Below are 25,477 nucleotides of genomic sequence, written 5' to 3'. Positions count from 1 at the left end.
GTTATAACTTAAGCTAGGTTCATGAATTACCAGGCTTGCCTATGTTAGCCCTCCTAGATAAGGCATACATTCTGAGAGGTATCACCTGGACATGGAATTCTACTTGAAACTCCAATTATGGTAGCAGTCTTACAGCAGATTGTTGGGAAATTTTTTTTTCAGTTAGAATGTGCTTCATAGTGCTTCTAAAACTCACACTAAACAGAAAATTATTTACCCAATTTACAAATATTGGGCTGATCTAAGCACATATAATCCAGTTGGCTGTAGTTAAATTTCTACCCATAAAAACCCCTTCCTAGTTTTCATAAAAAATACTTTTTCTCTGTCTTTAATCATAACCATTTCTGGAAGCTCGGGGTGGGGAGAGAATGAAAACTGACCTCTTAGGATTTCTTAGAATTTTCTCTGTGCACAGGCTTTCACGTGGCTAGCAAAACGCTGAGGTTGAGCCCAACCACACACTTACAAAAATATCTTCTGAACAAATTTTCATAGCATAGCATATCAACTTCAAACATTTTTCTTTTATCAAATTTCTAATCACATATTTAATTTATTTTCTTATTTTCCTGTCTTGGAAATAGACTGATCAATAAAACAAACCAAAAAGAGTATTTTGTAAAAATGTTTTCCATATGCTAATATTGCTTATTAGGTCACCACAGTTGTATTGAAAGCTACATGGAGTATTTATTCTCTATTTTTGTTTGTTTCTTGGCATTATCTCTCTTGTCTTTAGATTCTGTTGATGGTGCTGTTGGAATTTTAGTACATCTATGGCTTTTCCCGGTCATCGTCCTCATCTCTATCTTAAGTCCTCGAAGGTGACCTTATCCTGGCAGAGGCTATAAAAGATTCACCAGGCACTGGCATGAAGAAAGAGTCTTTGTAAATGGACATTGAAAAAACAAACTACCAAAGATTCCTCCACTGACTACTGACTCAAACATAAAATAATAAAAACGAATTTTTTAAAGCACTGGGGATAAAAAAGACATCATGGAAGTATAACTTATTCCAAACTACATATAAAAGATAATCTTGACCTGAGTAGAGAAGAGACCTTCAGGTGCTTTTGTGGCTAAAAAGATTACAGCATCATCTGGTCATCTGGTTGAACTCTGGAAAAAAAAAAAAAAAAAAAAGCTATAGAAATCCTTGTCAAAGCACAAAGTCATGGCTGGTTTTGTTTCAAATGAATAGTTTGCTTGTTACCATGGAAACCTAATGGCCTGCCAACAAAAACCTCACTGTAAACAGGGTACGTGAAAAGCTGGCATTTATTTTCCTTTCAAGAAGGTTTTACATAGAGAATTAAATAAATGTAGGCCCTTTTACCTTTGGTTGTTACCCTTCCTTGAAAATAACCCGAACTCAGAATTATTTAAAACATTCATGCTCCTCCCCACCTGTCCCCATCCCACCTTTCTTGTTATTATTTGTTTTCTTCCCATGGCTAAGCTAGATAACTGTATGCTGTCTCTTTTTGCATGCATTACTATCCAGGATGGTAAACCTGGGCTTACATATTACACAGGCTTATCGGAGTTTGCTCGCGGCCACTTGAACACCCAAACTAAGTCATCTGTTCCAATGAAGAAACCAAACCACCATCTTTTATAAATTGCCATGGAAACCAAGTGCCTTCAATGAAACAAGCCTGAATAATTTTCAACTCAGAAGCTTGCACAGCTAAGAGTGGTTTGTGTAAAACTATTTTGTAAACAAACTACAGAGCCTAAACGTGCAAATTATAGGTGAGACAACAAAAGCCGCTTCTGAAGAAGAAAGGACCGAAGCTACTGCGTAAGCCCATGCAGACGAAATACTTGTTGTTGGACCTCCTAGACAGCCATGGCCATTCGGCTTAATTGTCCATCAGAAAATAACTTCCATTGAGACCAGACATGGGAGCAACACTTTTTTCTTCCAGGTTATTAAATGGGTCAACCAGAGCAAAAGGTTGTTAAAATAATGCTTAGCGCAGAAGGTGGTAAAACACAAGAGTGATTTTTTTACTCTAACCTCCATTTGAAATGAAATTGGCCCTAGCTTTAGAGGGAGCAAAGAAAATGTTTGTGATTGCAGTGCGTACAAACTCTACAGCGGAACTGGGCCTGAAAAATCTGGCTTTATTCTAAACACTGAGGGTACTATGCCTCTGCCCTTTAGTCAGACTCTGTGCAAATTGTGAAATATTATTTTATTATTTTACCGAGATTAAAAACACTTTTACAAAAAAACAAAAACCTGTAAAAATGATTTTGAGCTACCTGAGGACAAATCATACCTTTAACCAGCCAGTTTTCCAATGCATTGTAAATTTCACTTAAACCTGTTGGTTATGAAAATTTGAAGATCTTTTTCCTTAAATTATCTCAGCTTTTAACTTCATTTAAAAAGACTTTTGTCTAAAGAAGAATACTATTATTATTATTATATGTTCTTTCAACACCCCAGGATTAAAAAAAAACTGATTATGCAAGTAATTGGGAAATAAGTATTAAATTATAACATTTGCAAATATTAATATAAAAAGCACAACAAAATGTAGTGGAAAAATGATAAAGCTTGGTTTTTAAAAGAAAAAAATTCTGTAGAAATGTTTGTGCAAATTCAGTAATTCAACTTAAAAGATAATTTTACAGCTATGTTCAATAAAGCCTCTTTCCAGGTAAGGTATGCAAAGCGGTATGTGTGTTTGTTGAGCAATGTTTACTTGTCACCAAAATGAGACTAGCTATATATACAAGTTATCAGTTATGATACCATGGGGTAAACCTTCAGAGCTTCAGACACCTTAATGTTGGCAGGAAAGCATTTAATAGGAACCCTTGATGCACTCTTCCATATTTTTCATACATGTAAAATAAAAGTCAAACTTATGAAAGTAAAATACGAACTTGGAATTTAATGTGTATTTTCATAGTGAAAGAGGGGACCAGTCAGAGCTAGGTAGTGATAGAATCAAGCTAAAGCCAAGTCCTTTAAATTAAACAGAATTAACTAAGAAGCTTTATAACTTACTTGAACAAATCAGGCATATTGAAAATTTTCACAATTACAGTCAACCATCTGTTTTATCAAACCAAAGAGATTAAAGTAAACAATATTTGGGGCATGTTTTACTAACTCTCCTCACCTTGACTTCCATTTTGTGTGGCAACTCACCACTTCTTTCCACTATCCCATATTAGTGGATCATCCTTTCTAATTGATGTTTTGCACACCCATTGCTGATATTATTAAAAAATTGTTTTACATCTAAAGAGAGGCTTAGCTCATTGCTGCCTTCTTCCTTTATCTTGAATTTGATTTGAGTGAGACTTTTGAAAAAAACTAAAAAAAAATCTATATTCAGAAAATTTGGATATACATGTGTCCTTTCCAGGAAAACAATCAAGTCTACTTTTCTCCTTATTAACTGCACAAAGAAATTGCTGTAAGTGCAAGTTTTCAGTCCTTTTACAACGTATTCATAAAATACTAAAGTCTTTTTATAACCTTTCACATAGCTGCAGAAGTCCATGAGAACTGGCTGGTACTTCAAAAATTAATTTTGATTAATTTTTTGAGAAAATGCAGATGCGTGCCAGGAACAAAGGGGCAAGCAGAAGAACTGCAAAACAATCAGATTTATTGATATGGTAATAAATTAGAATATACATCACAAGTGGGTTCTGGATCATTTCTGTAAAACACCAAACTTAGAATTGGAATCAATGTTTTTCACTCCCCATCAAATGTTCAGTTGAAAGAAAATGAATAAAAATGCAGGAAATTTTAAAAGGTTGGGATAAGTCAAGTGTAAATTGTATTAAGTAATCTCTTGTTTAACATCAGTAATAATAATGATGACTTTAAACCACTTACCTGTTTATCAACTGCCTATCTTTTCCTAATATTTTTTGTATTTATTATGAGTTAAACTCACCAATATATTTCCCCTTTTCCTTTTTGATAACATATTTTAAGTGTAATTTATGTCAATTTTTTGTTGTCGTACTTTATAGGAAGGCATCAGGCAATAGAGCTTTTAATTTTCTGGAAGAAAGATTACACCACGTAATGTCCAGGTCATTAATAGATCCGATTAATTAGGAGCTAACTCTGTTTCCTTAGTTCAAAAATGCTTGTTCCTCCACACTTAACATGTCTGCAACTGGGCCTATTTTAGTTACAATTGGTAGTATTTCCGTGTAGTGATATATAAAATAAAAGTGCATATTAAAACTGATAACATCTTAGATATGTTGAGATTCACCAAATTCACTAAATCTTCCAGAAGTGCCAAATCATGCCCAATATTTATTCCTTTCCAACAAACCCAAAAGTGAGAAAAAGATACCCTGTCATATTTGTAGGGTTTATATTATTCATTGCCTATGCATTAAAAATGTCATAACTTTTATTTTGTGCTTTAAAAAATTCTGAGTCTTCTCTTACCTCTAGTATACACATACCTAGCCGTGCTGTGTTTTTCTTTTTTCCTGCTACCTATTTTTGTTAGTTCCATGATGAATTATAACATGCTGTGTATCCCTGGTTTGAAATGTTTTCTTGTTTTGTGTGATTCTTAGTACTTAGTAAGTTAGAAGTTTGGCCTGCCATTAAATTTTCTTTTAGAGACCTGAAAGATGCATGGTGCACTACAATGTCATACAATAGGCTAAACTAATGGGACTTCATTTTACATATATCACAGAATTGACTTTGGCAATGAATTATGAAAACTACAATAATCAGAATTACAAACCAGCTAGTCAGTCAGTTACATTATATTACAAATAATAAAATCCCACTCTTGTATATTTTAAAATATGGCAAAATATGAATGACAACTGTACTAACTTTTCACCAAACATGCATTTTTACTTTAAGACTTTATAATAAACTTATCTGTCAAAATGCATCATTGGAAAACAATTAAGTTCTATGCTTAAGACTGTATGAAACTGGTTGTGATATTTTTCATGACCTATTTTGTTTTGATTAGGGATTTGAAAGATGGTGACCAACTAATATGATTTTGATAGAGTGATTTTCAAAGGATTCTTTTGAATGCAGTTTCTTTAACCAAAAACCTTTTTTTTTTCTTTTTTTAACGTGCCTTTCAAAGATCAGGGCCTCACAACAGCATTTAAACTGGAAAAAAATTTACTGAAAACTCATTTCCTTTTTGGTTGATGACTACTTCTTACAAATTGTCTCACCTGTGTCTCAACAAAGCAGAAGGTTTATACTCTTCTTGCAACTGGGTAGTTGGTATCAATGAGGAGTTATTGCATTTTCTGTGAAAACAATAAAATCATAGGGTTCAATCCCAAGCTATTTCCTTTCCTCCAGTGTTCCTTTTGTGTCTAACCAGTTTAATCAGTTTTCTTAGCGCTTATTGTTTAAAAGCAGTCTCTGGCACTTTTTACTTCAACGTAGGAGAAAAGCTACCACGAACAGACAGAACTTTTTTCAAATCTGGTATTAAAAAGCTCTTTGCTGAGTATCCATAATATTTATAAATATATGTTATTACATAGCAAAAGTAGGACTCAAAGACTTGAGATTGTAATGGGAAATATGTCCATTCAGAATCAGTCCGTCATATGTGGATGTCTGCTTAGAAACAGAACTGAAGAGTTAGGGAGAGAGAACTATTCCACATATTTCCATATGGATCACTTTATTGCCATTTTAGAATAAAGTTTAATAAAATATGAGTCGTGATTTTACTATCCTGAACCCACACTAAGTATATTGAAATTAAGGAACTGGAATTCAAAATTTTGAGTAGGGTAGAGGTTAAACTCCGGGTAAAAAATGAAATCGTTTTCTCAAGGGAATATTTACAACTGATTGAATTTAATTTCAATTGTTCTAATTTTCCATGGGTTGAGCTAAAAAATATTCTTATTTTTCAATCAAATGATGGTAAATTCTATGAATTAGGGATTAGCTTGTTAGTTTCAGTTTGTTTTCATATGGCTCTTGTTATCCTGGATTTCTAGGATATCACTTTTATTTCTTGAATCTCATCAGTATATTTAAATGTATAAGTTTAATTAACTATACATTGTGTTGAATTTACATTGAATATTAGTTACATTTTAGATCTCAAATTTAGATTTAACTTACTTTTTCTTTTGATATTTTACTTCTGCTAGTTTCAGATAGCTGTATGTTATTTTCCCTTGGATTTTCTTTCAATAAATGCAATTATGTTAAATACTCTATTAGTGTTTGGGGGAAATTACTGCTGTCAATAAGCACTTAAGTTAGAAAAAAAGCTATTTAGAATGGCAATTATATTTTCAAATTAAGGTGAAAATGCCATCATTTCTCTCACTATTAAAAATCTTTTATAGACTCAACACTGCAATGAAGCACAATTAGCCCATTAAAGATATGTGTTGAGTTTTACATACTTTGTGAAAGATCATTTATAAGATTGTGTTAAACAAGCAGGCACTAAAATATACTCCTGAATGAACTGTGATTTAAGAATTATGGCTCAATTTAGTAACTCTGGGCTTGTGTATGATATGTAAAATATTGATTGAAGATTATAGCATGGATAGTTATCCAAGTAGATAGTTTCAGTCACATATTTCATGGGGGGCACTGTAGGCTAAATGTGGGTCTTCTGAGGGAAAAAAATAATAAATAATAGTGCTTGACAATGATTTGAGTGAACCAAAGTATAAATGGAATCCTAACAATTAGCTTGCATAGCTTAACTTCCTATCTTTGGTATTATATTTCTAAGAATATCTGTGAAATTATAGAAAAGTGAATACAATTATTATTAACAGACACACTAATTATGTTTAAAAACCAACCCTTAACTATGTATTAAAATACTGTTTATTCTTTATAGCTATTTAGTTTAATAGTCAAATTAAGGACCTTATCTATCTTTTGACTTCCTATAGTACCTACATTCCTTTTAAGTATTCTTTAGTTATCTGAATATCTGCTCCCCAACTGAAACTGTAACCTACCCCAGGGCAAAGACTGTGTCTTTTAACAAGAGTAAGTACTTTCAACTTATCTAGGTTCTGTAGAGGTTATTGAATTAATGGTTATTGAATTAATCTGTGATTTAGAGCTATATTTAAAATAGAACTTATTCAATGAACCTAGGAAATAAGCAGCAATGTCACCTTTCAGTGATAAAATCAATGAAATTTCACGGACAGAAGATGCCTCCTGCATGTGAGAAAAACGAGAAGTCAAGGCAACTGAAATAACAGCATAAGCATTTGCAACACAATTTCCTGGCACTTCTTAGTTTAACAGAAAGTGATTATATCTCTTCATAAAAGGGCATATGTTGTCAATGTTTTTGCAAACAAAATTACTATGTCGTTAAACTGAAGAAAATGAGATGAATTCTGCATGTTTTGTGTCAGATGCCATCATTATACATGAGACTAATACTACATGCATGTCTTCTTTCAACCAAAATGTATTAATTATAGAACATTATGCTTCATTTTCTATTACAGAGATCATGAGCTCTAGCTAAATTCAATCCTAGCTGCTTTCTGGAATTTATGGTGGAAGATATTGCTTGAGATCCAATTATCCACTAAACTTGAAATAAAGTATATTTAAACATGGAAATATTTTTAAGAATTACACAATAATTATAAAACAAAATTACTAAAATAGGAATATATTTATTTAGTTCTGGGAATACTTTATGTGTAATAAACTAGATTCTTTTGTATACGGAACAAAAAATGGTAAACTTTAATTTTCAAATTTGGAAATTGTGTTGAACAGAGAGAACTACTAATTTTGTTATTTTCATTGTTTCTGTTTTGAAGTCTATGTTTTAATTTCCCAAATTAACACAATTCAACAGGCCAATAGGCCCAAAATAAAAGATGGTACAGTGTTAGTACATGGCAACTACACAAACATTGTTAAGTAAGTGAAACTATAAGTAGTATAGAGTCTGTTAATACTAGAGTTCTCTAAAATTTGCAGAGAACATTCTTATTAGCTCACAGTTTTCAAATATCTAACCAAATAGGCTGAAAATACGTTGACCTACCAGATGAGGCTAAGGGACAACAAGGGGAGGCATGCAAAGAGGAGAGGTAGAGGGTTTCAAAGACTATATTCATTTCACAATTTTCCTGAGGACAGGTTCAGATTACATACCCAGTACATAAAATACAGACAGAATGAAAGGAATGTCAGTCTGTCAGTTACACACGAAGGCTCAAAGATCAGAATGATAAAGCTTCTAGGACAGAAATTTATAAAGAGGTCACTTAAGAGGGGTACAATGTGAATAGATCAGGAGAATGCATTGAAAAATGAATCTAATCAGAGCATTCACATTAACATAAAGGAGAGAAAAATAAGATGACATAACCAAATGCATCTGGTAGAGAGACAATCTAAAAAATGAAAATAAAATATTTTGATGAGGTAAATTTGAAAAGGAACTGCAATAAATATATATGCAAATATTTTACCACACACTCGTCTTGCTTTGTCTTTTTTATTTTGCAGTGACTATGGTTACAACTTGGCTCCTCTGTCCAATTTCTCCTTCCTGGTTATGTGGATTCACAGTATGTAGATTAGTCTAGAGTTGAGAATCATAATGCCTACTGCACATGCATCAGTTTGGCGATGAGCATTTTCAAATTATGTCCACTTTTTGTAATAATCTTACTTCAAGCCCATACATCCACATTCATAAATATACAGTGGTGGTATAATGATTTATCATTTTCAAAGTGTTTTCATTTCATCCGTTCTAGCCCATAATTGTTAGTGACTCACCATGGTATACATGAATCTTTGTATGATGGATGCCTTCCGGTCTTCTTTCCATCACCCTGTCTTTCATTGCATGTGGATGGTCACCCTTGCATAGTGTGAGCCAGGACTGAAAAGAACAATGTTTAATAAACAATGTCTTTTGTATTTTATTAGCAATGAACCTCCATACTTTATCAAGTCTAAAATAACATTATTTTACATACCACTAGGAAGAAAAAACATTTTTATTGTGATTATAAGACACCATCATTTCTAACAGAAAGTCCTATTTCAGAGATGTTAAATTGCAAATCAACAAAAAATTAACCTTAAGATTGATGAAATATGGCATCATTTATAATTATACTAGATATTTCATTTGACCTTCACAGGAAATCTGCTCTGCATCTTGTAATGCAGTTGGACTCTGACTTTAATGTGAATCAAAATCTCCTAGAATGGTTGTTGAAAACACAGATTCTAGAATCTTGGCTTCAGTGGTTTTGTTTCAAAAGACTTTGAGGAAAGGGAGAAGGCATAGGTTTTTAACAAGCCACTTAAATAATGCTGATCTATTGATCAAAATAACCACAATTTGTTAAAGATCGGTGCATTGGAAAGTAACCAAGTTCAAAACCTGTTTTTTACCACTAGTAGCTGTGTGACCTTGCACAGATAGTTTAAAATCTCTGTGCCTGAGTGACCCTGGAGATAACATAGAAAGGTGTGGCATCAGATTGCCAGGGTTTTTCATTGCATAATCTCCCTCAGTTCTCTTAGCTTTAAAAGGGAGTACTGTGTTTTCTAATTAGTGAGCTAATATCTTTACAAAATGTGGAACATTACTAAGCACCACGTAAGTCTTTGCTCACCTATAAAAATGGGATGGTAATAACAGTACCCACCTCATAATGCTGTAATGATTCAATGAGGCAATGCAAATTAAGTATTTAGCAAAGAGTGAAAATTTTGTTTTGTTTTTTTAATGTACTCGTTTAATAAAGTAATAGATCTTTTAAAATAGGTTCTTTAAAAACTCTTTGAATAGCTAACCCTTATTTCCTTTTCCTTGTTTCATCTTAAAGATAGACAAGGAAGAATTTTCTATAATATTTTAATTAGTTAAATATTATAATATTATTTATCTGATATGAAATGAAATAGCCCCCAAATGAAATAAGCTCTCTGGCATTACTTTAATACTGTAAATTGTTTTTGGAATAATCATGCTTATATTAGGATATAAAAAATTAAGTTAGAAACATTACACAAATGCTAGTGAGTAAGCACAAGGTTGATATTCTTCAAAAGTTACCACTGAGATTCATATATGTGTTTACATTCTAGACAGGAACGATGTGTGTTTTTTAAAAATAATCTTTTATTTTGAGATCATTATAAATTCACATGCAGTTGCAAGAGATAATATAGAGAGATTCTATATACCCTTGACCCAGTTTCCCTCACTAATTACATCTTATAGTTATATATGTGTGTGTATTTAGTTCTATATATGTATTTAATGTTTATTTACTTTTGCGAGAGAGAGAGAGAGAGAAAGAGAGAAAGCCGGCAAAGGGCAGAGAGAGGGAGACACAGAATCCAAGCAGACTCTAGGCTCTGACCTATCAGCACAGAGCCCGAAGGGGGGCTCAAACTCACACACCATGGGATCATAACCTTAGCTGAAGTTGGACACGTCACAGACTGAGCCACACAGGCGCCCCAGTTCTATGTATTTTTATCATACCTGTCAGTTCATGTATCCACCACCAAAGTCAAAACACACAGTCCAATCACCGTAAGAACACCTTTAGTGCTGTCTTCTATTTTACACATTTCACTCCTGCCTCCCTTCTTCTAACCCATCCTGTACTCCTGTCAACAACTAACCTGTTCTCCGTTTCTACAATTTTGTCATTTCAAGAATGTTATATAATGATATCATACGCTATATCAATTTAGGGACTGACTTTTTACACTCAGCATAATTCCCTGGAGATTTATTCAAGTTATGTCATGTAACCAGTAATTTGTAACTTTTTATTGCAGAGTACAGTATTGTGGTGTATGGATGTACTACATTTTGTGTAACCATTCACCCACTGAAGGACATCTGAGCTGTTTCCAGTGTGGGGCCATTACAAATAAAGCTGCTATGAATGTTCATGTATACACTGTTGTGTGAACGTAAATTTCCATTTCCAAGATAAGTGTTAAATATTGTAAAAAAAAAAAAAAAAAGACTGCCAAATTGTTTTCCAGAGTGGGTATATCATTTTTCACTCCCACCAGCAATGCATGAATGATCCAGTTTCTATGCATTCCCACCAACATTTGGTATTGTCACTATTTGTTTTTATCTTAACTATTCTGATAGGTGTGTAAAATGTCATGAATTTAATTTTCATTTTCCTAATGACTAATGAAGTTGAATACCTTTTCATTTGCTATCTGAATATCTTCATCTGTGAAATGTCTAGCCATGCCCTTTGCTTGTTTTCTAATTGTATCTTGTGTTTTGTTTTATTTTTGAGTTTAAAGAACTCTTTTTATATTTTACACATTAAATCATTTGCTGGATATATGTCTTTTAAGTAGCTTCTCTCAGTCTGTACTTGGACTCGTCACCCTCTTCACATGGTATTTTGCAGAGCAAAAGTTTTTAGTTTTGATGAGGTAGGTCTAATTTATTATTTTTCCCTTGTAAGGATTATGCTTGTGATGTCAAGTTAAGAACTCTTTGTCTATCTAGCCGAAGTTACTAAAGCTTTTCTTTGATTCTTTTATATTCTTTTATAATCAATGTTGTCTTTAAGATGGAAAATTGGACAAATTGTAAGTCCTATTATAATTTTAGGTATATTTATTTTAGTTCAAAATACTGACATTTTCTCATAGCAATGAGAAGGTATAAAAAATAAATTAATGGTGCTAGCAATTTAACTGTTCTAGATGTTAAACCTAAATTTAGAATGTTACATTTAAAGTTAGATATATGATGTATGACCAGTCCATAAAAACTTTCATATAAGGAGAAGTTGCCTCTCTTCATTCCAAACAAACCCAAAGACTGCTGTCCTTAATTGTCATAATTGTCTTTAATTCCACTTATAGGAATTATCATGCAAAATTGGACAACCAAGAAAATAATCATGTGTAAGAATATTATGGCAGTTTATAATGATGAAAAAAATTGGAAACAATCTAAATGTCCACCAGTAAAGGAATGGTTGATGAAAGTATGGTTGTGCTCTTCCCATATCCACTCTAGCTTGAGCACCACACTGCAGCCTAAAGACTGCTGATTGTGTGAGATTACCTCAGGACCTACCCATGCACTATAGCTCAAAAGTGCCAGCAATTAACAGCCACCACAACCATCCTCCTGTCCCGCTGCACCAGCAGCCTTCAATGTACAGTGCCCTGGGTTTCTAGCCTTGAAAAAGACTAACACTGAGATATCTGTTGTACAGACTCCCAGAGTTCCCCAAATAGGATCGAGTCAATCATCCACTGGGGTCCTTGGATTAAGAGCATATCCTTATTAGTTACCTTTCCTTCCCTTTATAACCTCCTCATAACTCCACTAGAATCTTCCAGTAATCATCATCCAGATAAGATTTTGTCCTAAAACTTTGTCTCAAAGATAAGGTTCTCTTTTCTGAGAGAACAAAACTAAGACAATAGTTTAGTTATGGAAGAGAGAATCAAAAATCTATTTTTTAAATGGGCTTGAACTTTAACATATAAATATATCTACTACATACTGTTAGGTTAAATATTACGTGTAGTCTGATATATTTATAAAAATATGTATATCTCAAACTGCTAACATTCTCCATGTCTGGTAGATATGATTTAGCAAAGTTTCCTTTTATACCTTATTTTTTTGATCCTTAATTTTTTGGGCATTAAATGTATATAAACATTGTACACTGAAGAAAAAAAACTCCTCGAAAAGAAATGGCTCAGTGTAGGGAAATTTTGAGATTTTATTGTTTAAAAGTGATTTTGTCTACATTTGTGTGGCCTAGAAATTAGAGCTTTAAGCATTTTAGATGGAGGCATAAGACAGCAAGGAGAACCCTATCTGCCGATGAGTCCTCAAAGAGGTGCAGTGAAAACAGGATAATTGTCAAGGGCAAAGTATCAGTTAGTGTTACCCATAGTCAGAGGTAACCAGATAAAGTTGTAGAATTAAAATAAGCTCTACTTAGCAAAGTAAACTTAACTCAAAGTTCAGGTGGGATATAGTAATTGGAAACAGCAAAAATCCTGTTTCTAAGTTAATGAAAATAACTCATTAATGATTCTTTAATTATGAATAACAATGAAAAGTCTACTTTTCAGAAGAAATATGCAGAATTTCTGTTTTATGATATAATGGAGATGTTCCTCAAGACTGTTTTTCCACTTTTATCTCTTCCTTCCTATACACTAATTATTTGTTGATCTTAATTTTAGTCTCTCAACTGTATTTATTTATTCTGGAAAATAGTACACAGCACATGAGAGTAATCTCCATCACAATGAATGCATTTCTTTTCATCTTTTCTGGCCTGGTTAGCTCTGTTGATTTGGGTATGTGCTAATGAGGCGGGTCCTGAAGATTCAAACTCCATCCCAATTAGCTGTTCATAGAGAAGTAAATTCCATGGACACACACTGAGAGTATCAGCCAAGCATCTGATTAAGGCTTGTTAGTGGTCAGAAATAGGGCTACAATTGTGTGACAAACTTGATGGTTTTCATTATCACAATTGAATAAAAATTTCAAAACCTCCTTTTACATTGGTGTATTAATAGCTGCTTCTCCAGTATTCCTGATATCTGTAATGGCAGCAACAATCAAAATAGAAGCCAGAAACCTGAGAATCAACCTTAATGCCTCCTTCAGTCTTTGTCCCTTATGTCCAATCCATCACCATATCTTGCTGATTTTTGTCTCTTGAGTATATCTGGAAACTATGTACTTGCCACCAGCCCTTATGTGACTACCCTAGAAAAAGTTACCATGAACTCTTGCTAGGATACTGCCTTAGCTGTTCACTGTACACTTCTACTTTCAATACTGCCATCCCCATCCTCCACCTGTAGCTTATATAATTATCTTAAAAAACATATACAAATATAACCTTACTCTCCTTCTTAAAGCCTTTTAATGGCTTCTCACCGCTTGCCAAATGAAGACTGAATTCCTTAAAGTCGCATAAGAAAACCTTCAAATGATCTGGCTTCTCTTACCAATCCAGCCTTATCTTGCTCACAAGATAATGACACTCCCCAGTACCTATCGTATTACATAATCTGTAGTTGACACTTACCAAATTATGGTGAAGAATAAACAAGTCTCCTGCCACTCTCACTCTTGCTCATGTTGTTTCAGACACAGAGATTTTCTTCAGTTTTTCCAATGCTGCCTCCATACTCAGGGCCTGGGTATCTGCTGTTCCTTGTCTCAAATAATCTAAGCCTTCCTTTCCTGTTGCCCAGTTCATTCGTGATCTTAGCTTATGCAGATATTCCTCTAGAAACTTTTCATCATTTAGATCAAATCGGTGTCTTCTATTATATGTTCTCTCTAATTTCCTTGAGAACATTTCTCAAATTTTTAAGTATTTACATATTTGGTTATTATGAGTTTCCCTTACTGCACTGTAAGCTCTATGAAACCAGAGGAAACATATACTGACTTTGCTTACCAATTTTTTTAAGTTTTTTTTTTAATTCTCTTTTAGTTCTCTCATTTTTAAGAGAGAGATGGACAGAGTGCAAGCAGGGGAGGGTCAGAGACAGGGACACATAGAATCTGAAGCAGGATCCAGGCTCTGAGCTGTCAGCAAAGAGCCTGAGCAGGGTTCCAGCTCACGAACTGTGAGATCATGACCTGAGCCAAAGATGGATGTATAACGGAGCCACCCAGGCGCCCCACCAGTTGTTTTTTTCTTAATTCAGAGTAATGTGTCAAACATTTTGTTAAACAACAGTGAATGACTATATTCCCTCCACTTTGATCCTGTATAAGCCAATCCAAAGACTTTCCCAAAGATTCATTCTCTTCAATTTATTATTTTTCATACTATCACATTTTTTTGAAATTACCAACTCCTTGAAATTACCAACATCAGTAAATGTTATCATATTCACTGTTTTTTTCTCATTGTTTTGGATACTATCTATTACCTCACATGCCACCTATCCTTCTGTCTTTAGCTTTTTCCAATAGTCTAAGTTTTTTCTTCTTAGTTCCATCCCATCCACTACAAGAACTACCCTGTCATGGATGATGTTCGAATCGACCTCATTCTCCAGGCCTGCATCTTTTATATAGATTACAGATTTATGCTGAATATTACTCTTTACACCCCAAATCAGTAATCAACTTGCTCTTCATCCCTAAAAACCAAATTCTTCTCCTGGATTCTTTATCTTGTTAATTTTACCACCATTATGCTACCATTTTTCTAGTGAACTATTTCAACTATGTTCAAACCTGTTGAACTATCTTTGCCTCCATTTCCCTTGTGTTCTAAATGTAATCAGTTTTGCCTCCTCATTTCTGTCATTTTTAACCTTTTTTAAATTCCATTCTGCTTCAGAGAAATTAATATAAATTTTCTACTCTCTACACAATGTAATAGCATCCTAACTCATGTTGTTTCTCTTATGCCCTATTCCCAAATTTGCCCCTGCCAAATTGGTCTTCCTAAATAGGGTCCCACCCTCTTACAAGAATGTGGAGCTTTAAACATATTAGTCCCCTTCTCAGGGATTGTTAGTGTCTACCTTTTGCATACTGACTGAGGTACAAATGCCTAGCTAATACCCACAACTTTTCTTAAATATGTCTAATATACCTTGCCAGATCTCTGTACATTTTAATTTTACTGGAAAGCATAACTTGCCTAGAACATACTCACATTTCTAAATTCTTTGAGCTTTACCTTACTATTTCACTTTACTAAAGTGAATTACGGTCTAGGGGCAGGGGATGAGAAAGGGGGAGTCCTACCCATTCTTGAACATTCATGTCGAATGCCATCTTTTTACCTGATACGCTTCTTGAAATTCATAACACCTTTTCACACCTCTTTTATGGAACAGATATTTTGCTTTATATTATAACCGTTGGGTCCTTGTCTTGTTTCCTTAATAGAGACTGTAAGCTCCTTAAGAGCAGGCATTATTTCTTATTAATTTTATGTTCCCTGCAATGCCAATTTCAGAGATTGGCATATACTAGGTGCTCAATTAATATTTGTTGAATTAAACTAAATATGTAGGAAACCAAACTAATAAAAATGTATATATAGAGAAAAATATTCAAGAAATTACTGAAATTTGTATATCAGAATGTATAGAATAAAGAATTTATTGTTTCTGCTGTATCATTCGTTTTATTATAACATTTAATAATAATAATAATTATGTTTTTAGGATTTAATTATCTTCAAATTTTCTAATAAAAAAATTAATGTGATGTTCCCAAATGCTTTGTGAGATAGAATAGTCATATACTCATTCTATACATCTGAAAACTGCTGCATAGAGATTTTATAACTAACCTGTTGAAGATCACATGACTGATAACCAGAATTAAAATCAGGGTCTTTTGACCTTTGTCATCCTAACGTATTGTCTTCTAATCTCAGTATTATTTTTCTGCATATATAAAGTGAATTAATATATTAATGGAAGTTAAGGTACAAGTCCTAGTTTATATAAAGTTTAAATATGTATAGAATATATTTTTCTGGATATTCTGAAAGATGATGGGAAGTCTGAAAAATTCTTTAATACAAAAAGGAGGAATGCCAATAATTTGGATGTATTCATTATTTGCAAGTATGTATACATGCACACAATTGGATGTATATGTGTACACATGTGTATATCAGCGTACATACATAACCATATCTGATTGAAAATGCTAGGCACATTATTATCTCTCCCAACCTCATGATTTTAGAATAAGGATTTTACTGACTGTCTCTCAGAGGCCACACTCATCTCTTGGCAAGGAATCATTAATATTATATCATACATTATTTCAAAAGAGACAAAATTGGGAATGATTCTCATCAAAATGTAATCATATTCATTTTTGTTGAAATTATCTCTAAGAGACCAGCATAAAATAAGGCTCATACACTGCAACCGGTTCTATTATTTTACTTGTGTATTATTTTACTTGTGTATGGGTACCTGAACATGAATAAAGCAGGTTCAGATCCTTTGTGACACTCTGAAATTCTGGATCCAGGCTCCACTGTCAATTGTACAGGAACACATGTTTAAACTTCAATTGTCATCTTCATTCATCCTTAGCACTAATGTAGTCTCAACAGAGGAATTGGAAATGCCATGGTAGTAACATGAAATGTTCTGATATCAAAATACACATAAAATATTTTTCTCTGACACATTCACACTGAGAACCTGGTGTGACTAAGAGGTTTAAGTGCATGCAAGTGCACTGATGTTGCAGAAGAAATGGCATGATTTAGTACAAAGAAAGTCTATTTTTGTAATTTCTCCCCCAGAAAAGAGCTTGAAAGTACCATGGCTATTTCCACCGAGCTATATCAAAAAGAGATATCTAGAATGTTAAATCTATGCTGACAGTGAACAAAAATCAATTTCCTAAAGGTGAAATTTAAATAAGTCAAAGGTTTAAGGGAGATAAATGTTTATACTTATCATTAATCTAAGAAGAATGTCTTGTGTCTTCATAAAGGGTTTTCTAATATTGCTACACCTGTCCCTTCAAATGAATGTATTTCTATCTTTAAGAAGAAGATTAGAAAAATATTGATTTTTGCAACTCGATAGGACAAGAGCAGTACCCTATATGAAATGCAATCCCTTCCTTTAGAGAGGAAAATGTGGTTCTAATGAATGCTGACAAGGGCAACATTTCAGCCTTTTTAAGTAGTTTTAATAATAAAATTTGATTTGTTACATTTCTCAGAAAAAAACTTTACATTTGGATTCCTTTTTTGTACATTGTGAGTTGGTTGGGTCTATTATTGAGGGGAAGGGGGAGGCAGATGGACTGCCTTTATTAACTAAAGTGTAAGCTTTACAGCTTACTCATGTTGAGCTTGTAACTATTCTTATGCTTCCTTTTCACTTGCGATTCATTCCTTCAAGCATGCATTAATTCAACAGATCTATGGAACATGCTACGATGAGCCAGGCATGTTATTAAGGACTGGGAATGCAGTGTGAACAACACGGATGACACTGCCTCTTCTCAAGTTAATATCATTAATTTAAGTGGACCTTTTTTTTTTTAAAGGTTATCTAGTCTCAATCATCTGAGTGGGAAAAAGCACTAAACCTGAGTAAAAGATTTATATAAATGCTTACAGTAGCTCTCTTCCATTCTCAGTAAATATCTTTTAAATATATCCCAACCACCTAGTGTTTCTTCATATTGATTCCACTCTTGTTTCGCACTGCAAAACTTGTAGGGATAACACTGAAATATAGGATAATACTCTATTTCCACAGACAATAGTTAGATAAGCTCAAAGGACCTAGCTCATTAACCCAACATACCATTAGGCTATGGAGCTGTAGTGGCCAAAATGGGGTCATCACAAAAGGAAGGAAGTATGTAGCTCTGAAGAAACATGCTGGAGCCTCTGTGAAGGTCAGATACTCAAAGAGCCCTCTCTTCTCTCAGTCTTGATATTTTGCAAACTTATTAGGAAAAATTATAAAGTAAATGTATTAAAAATTCTGAAGATGTAGTGACGTAAGCAAACTATCTTTTTGTAAAGTTAGTTCTGAATTGAAACTTATATATATATATTTTTTAAAAAGGGGGATATACTTACCAGGGACTTAATGAAATCTGCAATGCTGTGCAGTCAATTGAAAAAGAAACTACATTGAAAGCCTTTGGTTAAATATGCCAGTTTCTAAAGAAGCTATTACTAGTCTGACTTTCCTCATCCTGAAGTAAAGTAATACTTATCTGATTAGCTATTGCAAGCCAACCCTCCAGAATTGAGTTGCAAGTATAAAGAAAGAATAACCTAGAAATTAAATCATTGGATTTGTAGGACATCCTATATTTTATTTCAAGTACTTCCGTGCCAAACTCTAAAAATTGCAATCAATTTCAATGACCGTGAAGCGATAGTTTTCATAGAGACATTATAGTCACGGCTATTTAATTTCCATTTAATCAATGATTAAATTGTAAAAAAATGTTTCTGTTCAGAAATAATATGAAAGCCTTCTTTAGGATGATGGATGCATGTATGCATTTATCCATCATTTGTTTCACAACCACAACAAAATGAGTCATTTCAATGAGTCAGGCATTCATGAACGGGACAGACAAAAAGATCTACTCGTAGGGAGCTTCTAATATAGTGGAGTAGACACACACTCATAATCCCGCCATCACAAACAACAACATAGCAACAACAAAATAACTATATTATATGTTAAACAGGACAAGTATTACAGAAAAAGTAAATACAACAGTGGAGAAGAAAGAGTTGGAATTTTAGAATGTTGATATCATTTTTTAATAGGTTTGACATTGATTTAAGAAATAAATTGATAATGATTCATGACAAAGCAACAAAGAGAAAAAAAAATCCATTCTCTATCAAATCACCAAACAATGAAAATTACCTGAAAACTGATTTTTTTTTCTCTTTTCCCCCACAGTGGGTGGTAACCAAAAGAAACCAAGAACTTCACGTGCCTAAAACTGACTAGAAATTGAATAGTTCTCTCAGGGCACTTGGGTGGCTCAGTTGCTTAAGCACCTGACACTGGATTTGAGCTCAGGTCATGATCTCATGGTTAGTGAGATCGAGCCCAGCACTGGGTTCTGTGCTGATAGTGCAGAGCCTGCTTGGGATTCTCTCTCTCCTTTTCTTTCTGCCTCTCTCTCTCTCAAAAATAAATAGACTTAAAAAAAGAAATTAAATAGTTCTCAAATGACTTGAAAAAGCTAGAACTTATTTTTAATAGAATTTTAAAAATATAAAATCTTGATATTAAAATTCATCCTTCAGATATGAAATCTTACATGCACCTATGAGTCTTGTACACATCTCCCTTCTGCTGTGTCATATTTTGTTTTAGAAGATGTATAAAAACGGGCCATTTTCAGATAAGCTCTCACTTTTCGGCCATAGAAAATTCAGAGATACATTTAAGCCATATGAAACTTCTGATGTGTTAAACCACATTTACAGAGAAGAAAGAAAGCAAAACAAAAATGAAATTACTGACTACTTACGATAAGTAGTGTAAACATTACATTTAATGTTTAAGTCACTAGCTTACACGTAGAGTGTTTGTATCTTGATAAATCTGCATTAGTTACTTGGAAATATAGCTCAACTAGTTGTCTTAACAAAATATTGCATACCGGGGTGCCTGGGTGGCTCAGTCAGCTGGCCAGCCGTCTGACTTCAGGTCAGGTCATGAACTTACAGTCAGTGAGTTGGAGTCCCACATCAGGCTCTGTTGAAAGCTCAGAGCCTGGAGCCTGCTTCACATTCTGTGTCTCCCTCTCTCTCTGCTCCTTCCCCTCTTGTGCTCTCTCAAAAGTGAATAAATGTTAAAAGAAATTTAAAAACAAAAAAAACACAACATATTGCATACCAATTTGAAACTGGGTTTCTTAATGACTTTAAACTATCCTATAATGAGCAGGACACATATTATAATTTTTCATATTGGTAGAATGAATATACATTTAGGGACGCAATTTTTTTACAATCATTATGCAAATGCATACATTTTTCTCATTTTGAATATAGTAATCATGTTTAAAATTAGATTTCATTCAGGGCACTGATTTGCACAGAGGATGACTTAACAAATATTTTTAATAAATGATAATAAATATTTAGGAAATAACTTGCAGGTAATGAAGATTTTACATACTTTACTTAATATGCAATTTAATAATTATTATTAAATAATAACACTTTGAATTAGATATTATTGCTATGTCCACTTTAAAATAAATTTGTTATATATTATGTCAGGTCACATAGTCTGGGCATGAAACTCACCTCTGCTATTAGTAGCTGTCTGATCCATTTTTTTACTTCTATATGCCTTAATTTTCCCATCTGTATAGTGGGGATAATAATAGTATCTATCTCATGACTAATATGAGAATTAAATAAATTAAAAGATGTGAAATTCTCTGAACAACGTATTTGCATACTAAGCACTCACTATATGTTAACTTCTATGGTGGTGGTGGTGGTTAGTGTCATAGGTAAGAACCTGAAGCTTAAAGAAAATAAGATGGCATAACTAGAAACCAGCTGAACAAAGACACAAAATCAACTCCCTTACCTTCAAATCTTTTACCTTTCCAAAGTTCTGTGTGACCCATTACAATTTGGATGATTGAAAACTTGAGTTTGTCCAGATGTAGAAAAAATGTTTATAGGTGTATGTGTGTCATTGGGAAGCTCTGTAAAATTAAAAGTCTATTTCAGGGGTACCTGGGTGGCTCAATCAGTAAAGTGTCCAACTTCAGCTCAGGTCATGATCTCATGGCTTGTGAGTTTGAGACCCGTGTCGGGCTCTGTGCTGACAGCTCAGAGGCTGGAGCGTGCTTCAGATTCTGTGTCTCCTTCCCTCTCTGCCCCTCCTCTGCTTGTGCTCTCTCTGAAAGATAAATAAACATGAAAAAAATAACAATTTAAATTTAACAGTTAATTAAGAATAAAAGTCTATTTCAAAATGTAATTTTACTTGGGGCACCTGGGTGGCTCAGTTGATTGAGCATCTGACTCTTGGTTTCAGCTCAGGTCATACATAGTCTTGCAGTTTGTAGGTTCGAGTTCCATGTTGGGCTCTGTGTTGACAGTGTAGGGCCTGACTGGAATTCTCTCTCCCTCTCTTTCTGTCCCTCCCCCACTTGTGCTCTCTCTCACCTCTCTCTCAAAATAAACTATAAAAAAGCATTTAAATGTAATTTTACTTGAAATTTTTCTCATCTTTTGAGAAATGATTCTTTACCAATTTAATTTGCCTGTGCTTTATTACATCATTGTTCCCTCAGGTTTGGTAAATTGGATTCAAGTATGTAATATTTTAATAGAACAGAATAAACAAAGAAACATCACTATATATTAAATTAGTCTTACATATTTTCTTCATTTGGGTAAATTAGAAATGAACTCTGAGACCTAGAAGTGGCTTGACATGAGTGTAATATACACTTTCCTTTGTGTACTTCTCTTTGATTTAATTTTTGGCACTATTTTGTGATGAGATGTATCCAAACAGAATACAATACCAAGAACTCACCATTACTGACAAGCATTCTGACCTTCAAAGGGTGTGAGTGGAGTAAAGGAACACAGGACAACACACAACTCTATTTCCACTTTCCCATCTTTCTCTTCCACAAACTGACGGCATGACAAACCAGCTCCGATTCCTTCTTTGTCAATCTTCCTGACCACTTTTATTGACCTGGGTTACACTGAGTTCTGGTTCACAAAAGTAGACGATATACAACAGTTCTAGAAAAACAGTGGTCTAAATGCACAATGCCCACCCTGGGAAGGTACATGAACTTCTGAAGACTTTACATTTCTTTTCACTAGTGATATCTGACAGATGTCTACCTGTAAGATTACCCTGCAAAGTCTCACAAATTTATTTGATAGCTAAGGCTTCTACCTGAGTCCTCTTAAATGTGTAAAGTTTTGACTCTAAGTCTCTTTATCTTGTGAGGCCAATTTTTATTATACAGAAGCGATAGTATTTTATTAAAGTGTGGAGCATCAACTATGATTTATAAAAGTCACTACTTGAGGGGCACCTGGGTGGCTCAGTGAGTTATGACTCATGATCTCCTATTTCTTGAGCCTGAACCCCGTATCAGGCTCCTCACTGCCAGTGTGGGATTCTCTCTCTCCTTCTCTCTTTGCCCCTCCCTTGTGTGCTCCCTCTCTCAAAATAAACTTAAAAAAATAAAAAATAAAAGTCATTACTTGAAGATTTTAGTAAAATCTTCAAATGTAAATTAGATTTTATTACTTAATTTAATCTGACCAGTGTCTTTGGTTGTTGCCCCTACTGAGGGACATGAATGTGAGAAAGAAGGATCATAATTTTAAATCTATATGACAGATAGTTAGATGATAGAGAGATAAACAGATCTTGCCTTATTCTTTAAACTTTTCTCCAATCTATATTTCTAGACAAAGCATACAAAATTTTGGATAGATTTCAACTCCTGTCTTTCTTGTCTCATTTCCTCTCTATAATCGGTCAGCAAATTTACCAATTCATTGTTCTTTGCACACTTTTGCATTACTGATTTGTATACCCTTTCTTCTTTTGACTGTATAATTTTGTTCATGACATTTTCCTTTCTATCTTTTCTTCCTGCACAAAATGGCCTCGTGCATACTTTTACTTCAACATTTGTCTCAACTATTAGTTTTTCAAGTTGTCCTTCATTAAGTGTTGCCCACTAAAATCCCTTTTTTAGTTCATGTTTCCTTGGGCATGTTCTCTCACCACTCACAAGTACAGTTTATATTATGTTGTCTTGTTCTAACTTGATCTTACTTTTAATTGATTTGAAGGTTGGCAAATTCTGGGCATGTCGTGGCTTACTACAGTGGGCAAACGAAGCCTTGGAATTCTTTCTACACATCCTCTGATGCGCGTGGGCAGTAGCAAGGCTGATATTCTTGCTGAAAGCCAATCTAGCAACTCAAAATTAACCACTCTGTAAAGCCCAAGTCATATTTCCCTCTCCTGTGATACATCTCCTCAGCTAAGTTTCAACTTCCTTAGGGATCCCAAACTATAATGTGTATGAATGTAAACTGTTTTATAAATATCTCTTTAGACATCTTTTATTCCCTCTTGAATGTAGACTCCTTTTTCAAATTCAGCCCCCAAAGCTTAAACAGCATCAGGTATATGTTGTTTAACAGTTGGTTGGTTGTTGGACTATAAAGTCTGTGGAATTAAAGCACAAATAAAGATCCCTCTGGCAAGAATATTAACTTGGTGACAAGCCCCAAAATCCTGAGTCAGAGTTCCTTGAGTTCTTCTGCCCAATACCAGTCTGAGATCAGGCTGAGTTTAGAATTAGCTGTTCTCCTTTCTACGGGAAAAACACTATAGAGCAGTTCTCCTAAAACATATGAGAAAAAAAAGAGGAAAAAGGCTACAAATTTGGGAAAATATTGAGAACAAAGGAAAGGAAAAGAAAAAGTAGTCTATAGCATCCCAGAGAGAGGAACACACATGGAGAGATGCTTAGTCACATGGATGATAAAGCCTTGCAGATGCTGCTGAACTATCCTGGAACCCCAAATGTGGTAAAAAGCTCAGGAAGCCTGGCTGCAAGGCAGTCTCTGTGTTTCCATCAGGTCTTTATTGTCCTATTACAGCTCATATCCTTACAATAAACCATCCTTTATTTTTTTTTAATTTTTTTAACATTTATTTATTTTTGAGACAGAGAGAGACAGAGCATGAACAGGGGAGGAGCAGAGAGAGGGAGACACAGAATCTGAAACAGGCTCCAGGCTCTGAGCTGTCAACACAGAGCCCAACGTGGGGCTCGAACTCACGGACCATGAGATCATGACCTGAGCTGAAGTCGGATGCCTAACTGACCAAGCCATCCAGGTGCCCAACCATCCTTTAATTAAGGTATCCTTAGAGAATTTCAACCACTCACCAGGCTGAGAAAAGTGTTAATTTATTTAATCATTTAATAAATAGAACTACATATTGTGTTGGGTTATGTAACGGTTGCTATAATGTGCATGATGTGTTTCTAATACCTGCCAGTTAGGCCATAATTACAATTTTATTCTCCTTGTTCAAAAATATAGTATCTAATGTTATATAGGCAGAGGATTAACAAGTTCTTTTTCAGTAAATTATGAGAGAGCCATTGGTTTACTATTTTTATAACCCTCTATCTCCAAATATGACTTGAAGACCCTCTTTCTCCAAATGTGGTTTCTGATTGGCAGCAACCATTTTTATTTATTGCTGATTTCCTCATTTAAGCAATTCTCAAAGTATTATTCAAAGATACCTTCATCAGAATCACATGGAGTGCTTGAAAAGACATGTATTTTGAGACTCTGTGCTGAACGAATCAGAAATTTAGGAAAATGGAAGGTAGGAATTGCATTTAACAGACTCCCCAAGTGAAACTTACGCATATCACATTTTGCAAACTCTTACCTGAAGATATTGCCCACAATACTTTAAAAAGAGACAAGCAGAGTGACGCCTGGGTGGCTCAGTCAGTTTGAGCATCTGACTCTTGATTTTGGCTCAGATCTGATCCGAGGGTCGCGGGATGCAGCCTCATGTCAGGCTTCATGGTGAGCATGGAGTCTGCTTAAGATTCTCTCTCTCTCTATTTCTCTCTCTCTCTCTCTCTCTCTCTCTCTCTCTCTCCCCCTCTGCCTTTCTCTCTCATTCTGTAAACAAACAAACAAACAAACAAACAAATAAAAGACAAGCAGGGAAGCACTCAGTTGTTGGGCTGTATAGTACCATTTCAAACAAGATCACTTACTAACAAACACTGAGAGACATGACTGCCTGAGACTGTCTCTCCAGTTTAGGTCACAAAAGGTAGGGAAGTTAGATCTCTGCTATTTCAAAGGTACCAGATTTGGTATATAAAAAGTAGATT

At 34.2% G+C, this 25,477-nt stretch overlaps 1 protein-coding gene across 1 annotated transcript in view; it reads left to right on the top strand.

Moving 5' to 3' along the window:
• Positions 1-5,334, top strand: part of MDGA2 (MAM domain containing glycosylphosphatidylinositol anchor 2) — an 858,520-nt gene extending 853,186 nt beyond the window's left edge. Inside the window, exon 17 of the mRNA XM_043556078.1 lies at positions 743-5,334. Within this exon, the coding sequence (XP_043412013.1) occupies positions 743-831 (89 nt within the window). The 3' untranslated portion in view covers positions 832-5,334. The remainder of the gene's footprint in view (positions 1-742) is intronic.
• The last annotated feature ends 20,143 nt before the right edge of the window (positions 5,335-25,477 follow it).

Source organism: Prionailurus bengalensis, chromosome B3 (assembly GCF_016509475.1).
Source record: "Prionailurus bengalensis isolate Pbe53 chromosome B3, Fcat_Pben_1.1_paternal_pri, whole genome shotgun sequence".
NCBI classification, from domain to species: Eukaryota; Metazoa; Chordata; class Mammalia; order Carnivora; family Felidae; genus Prionailurus; species Prionailurus bengalensis.
This window is presented reverse-complemented; position numbering and strand designations above follow the sequence as displayed.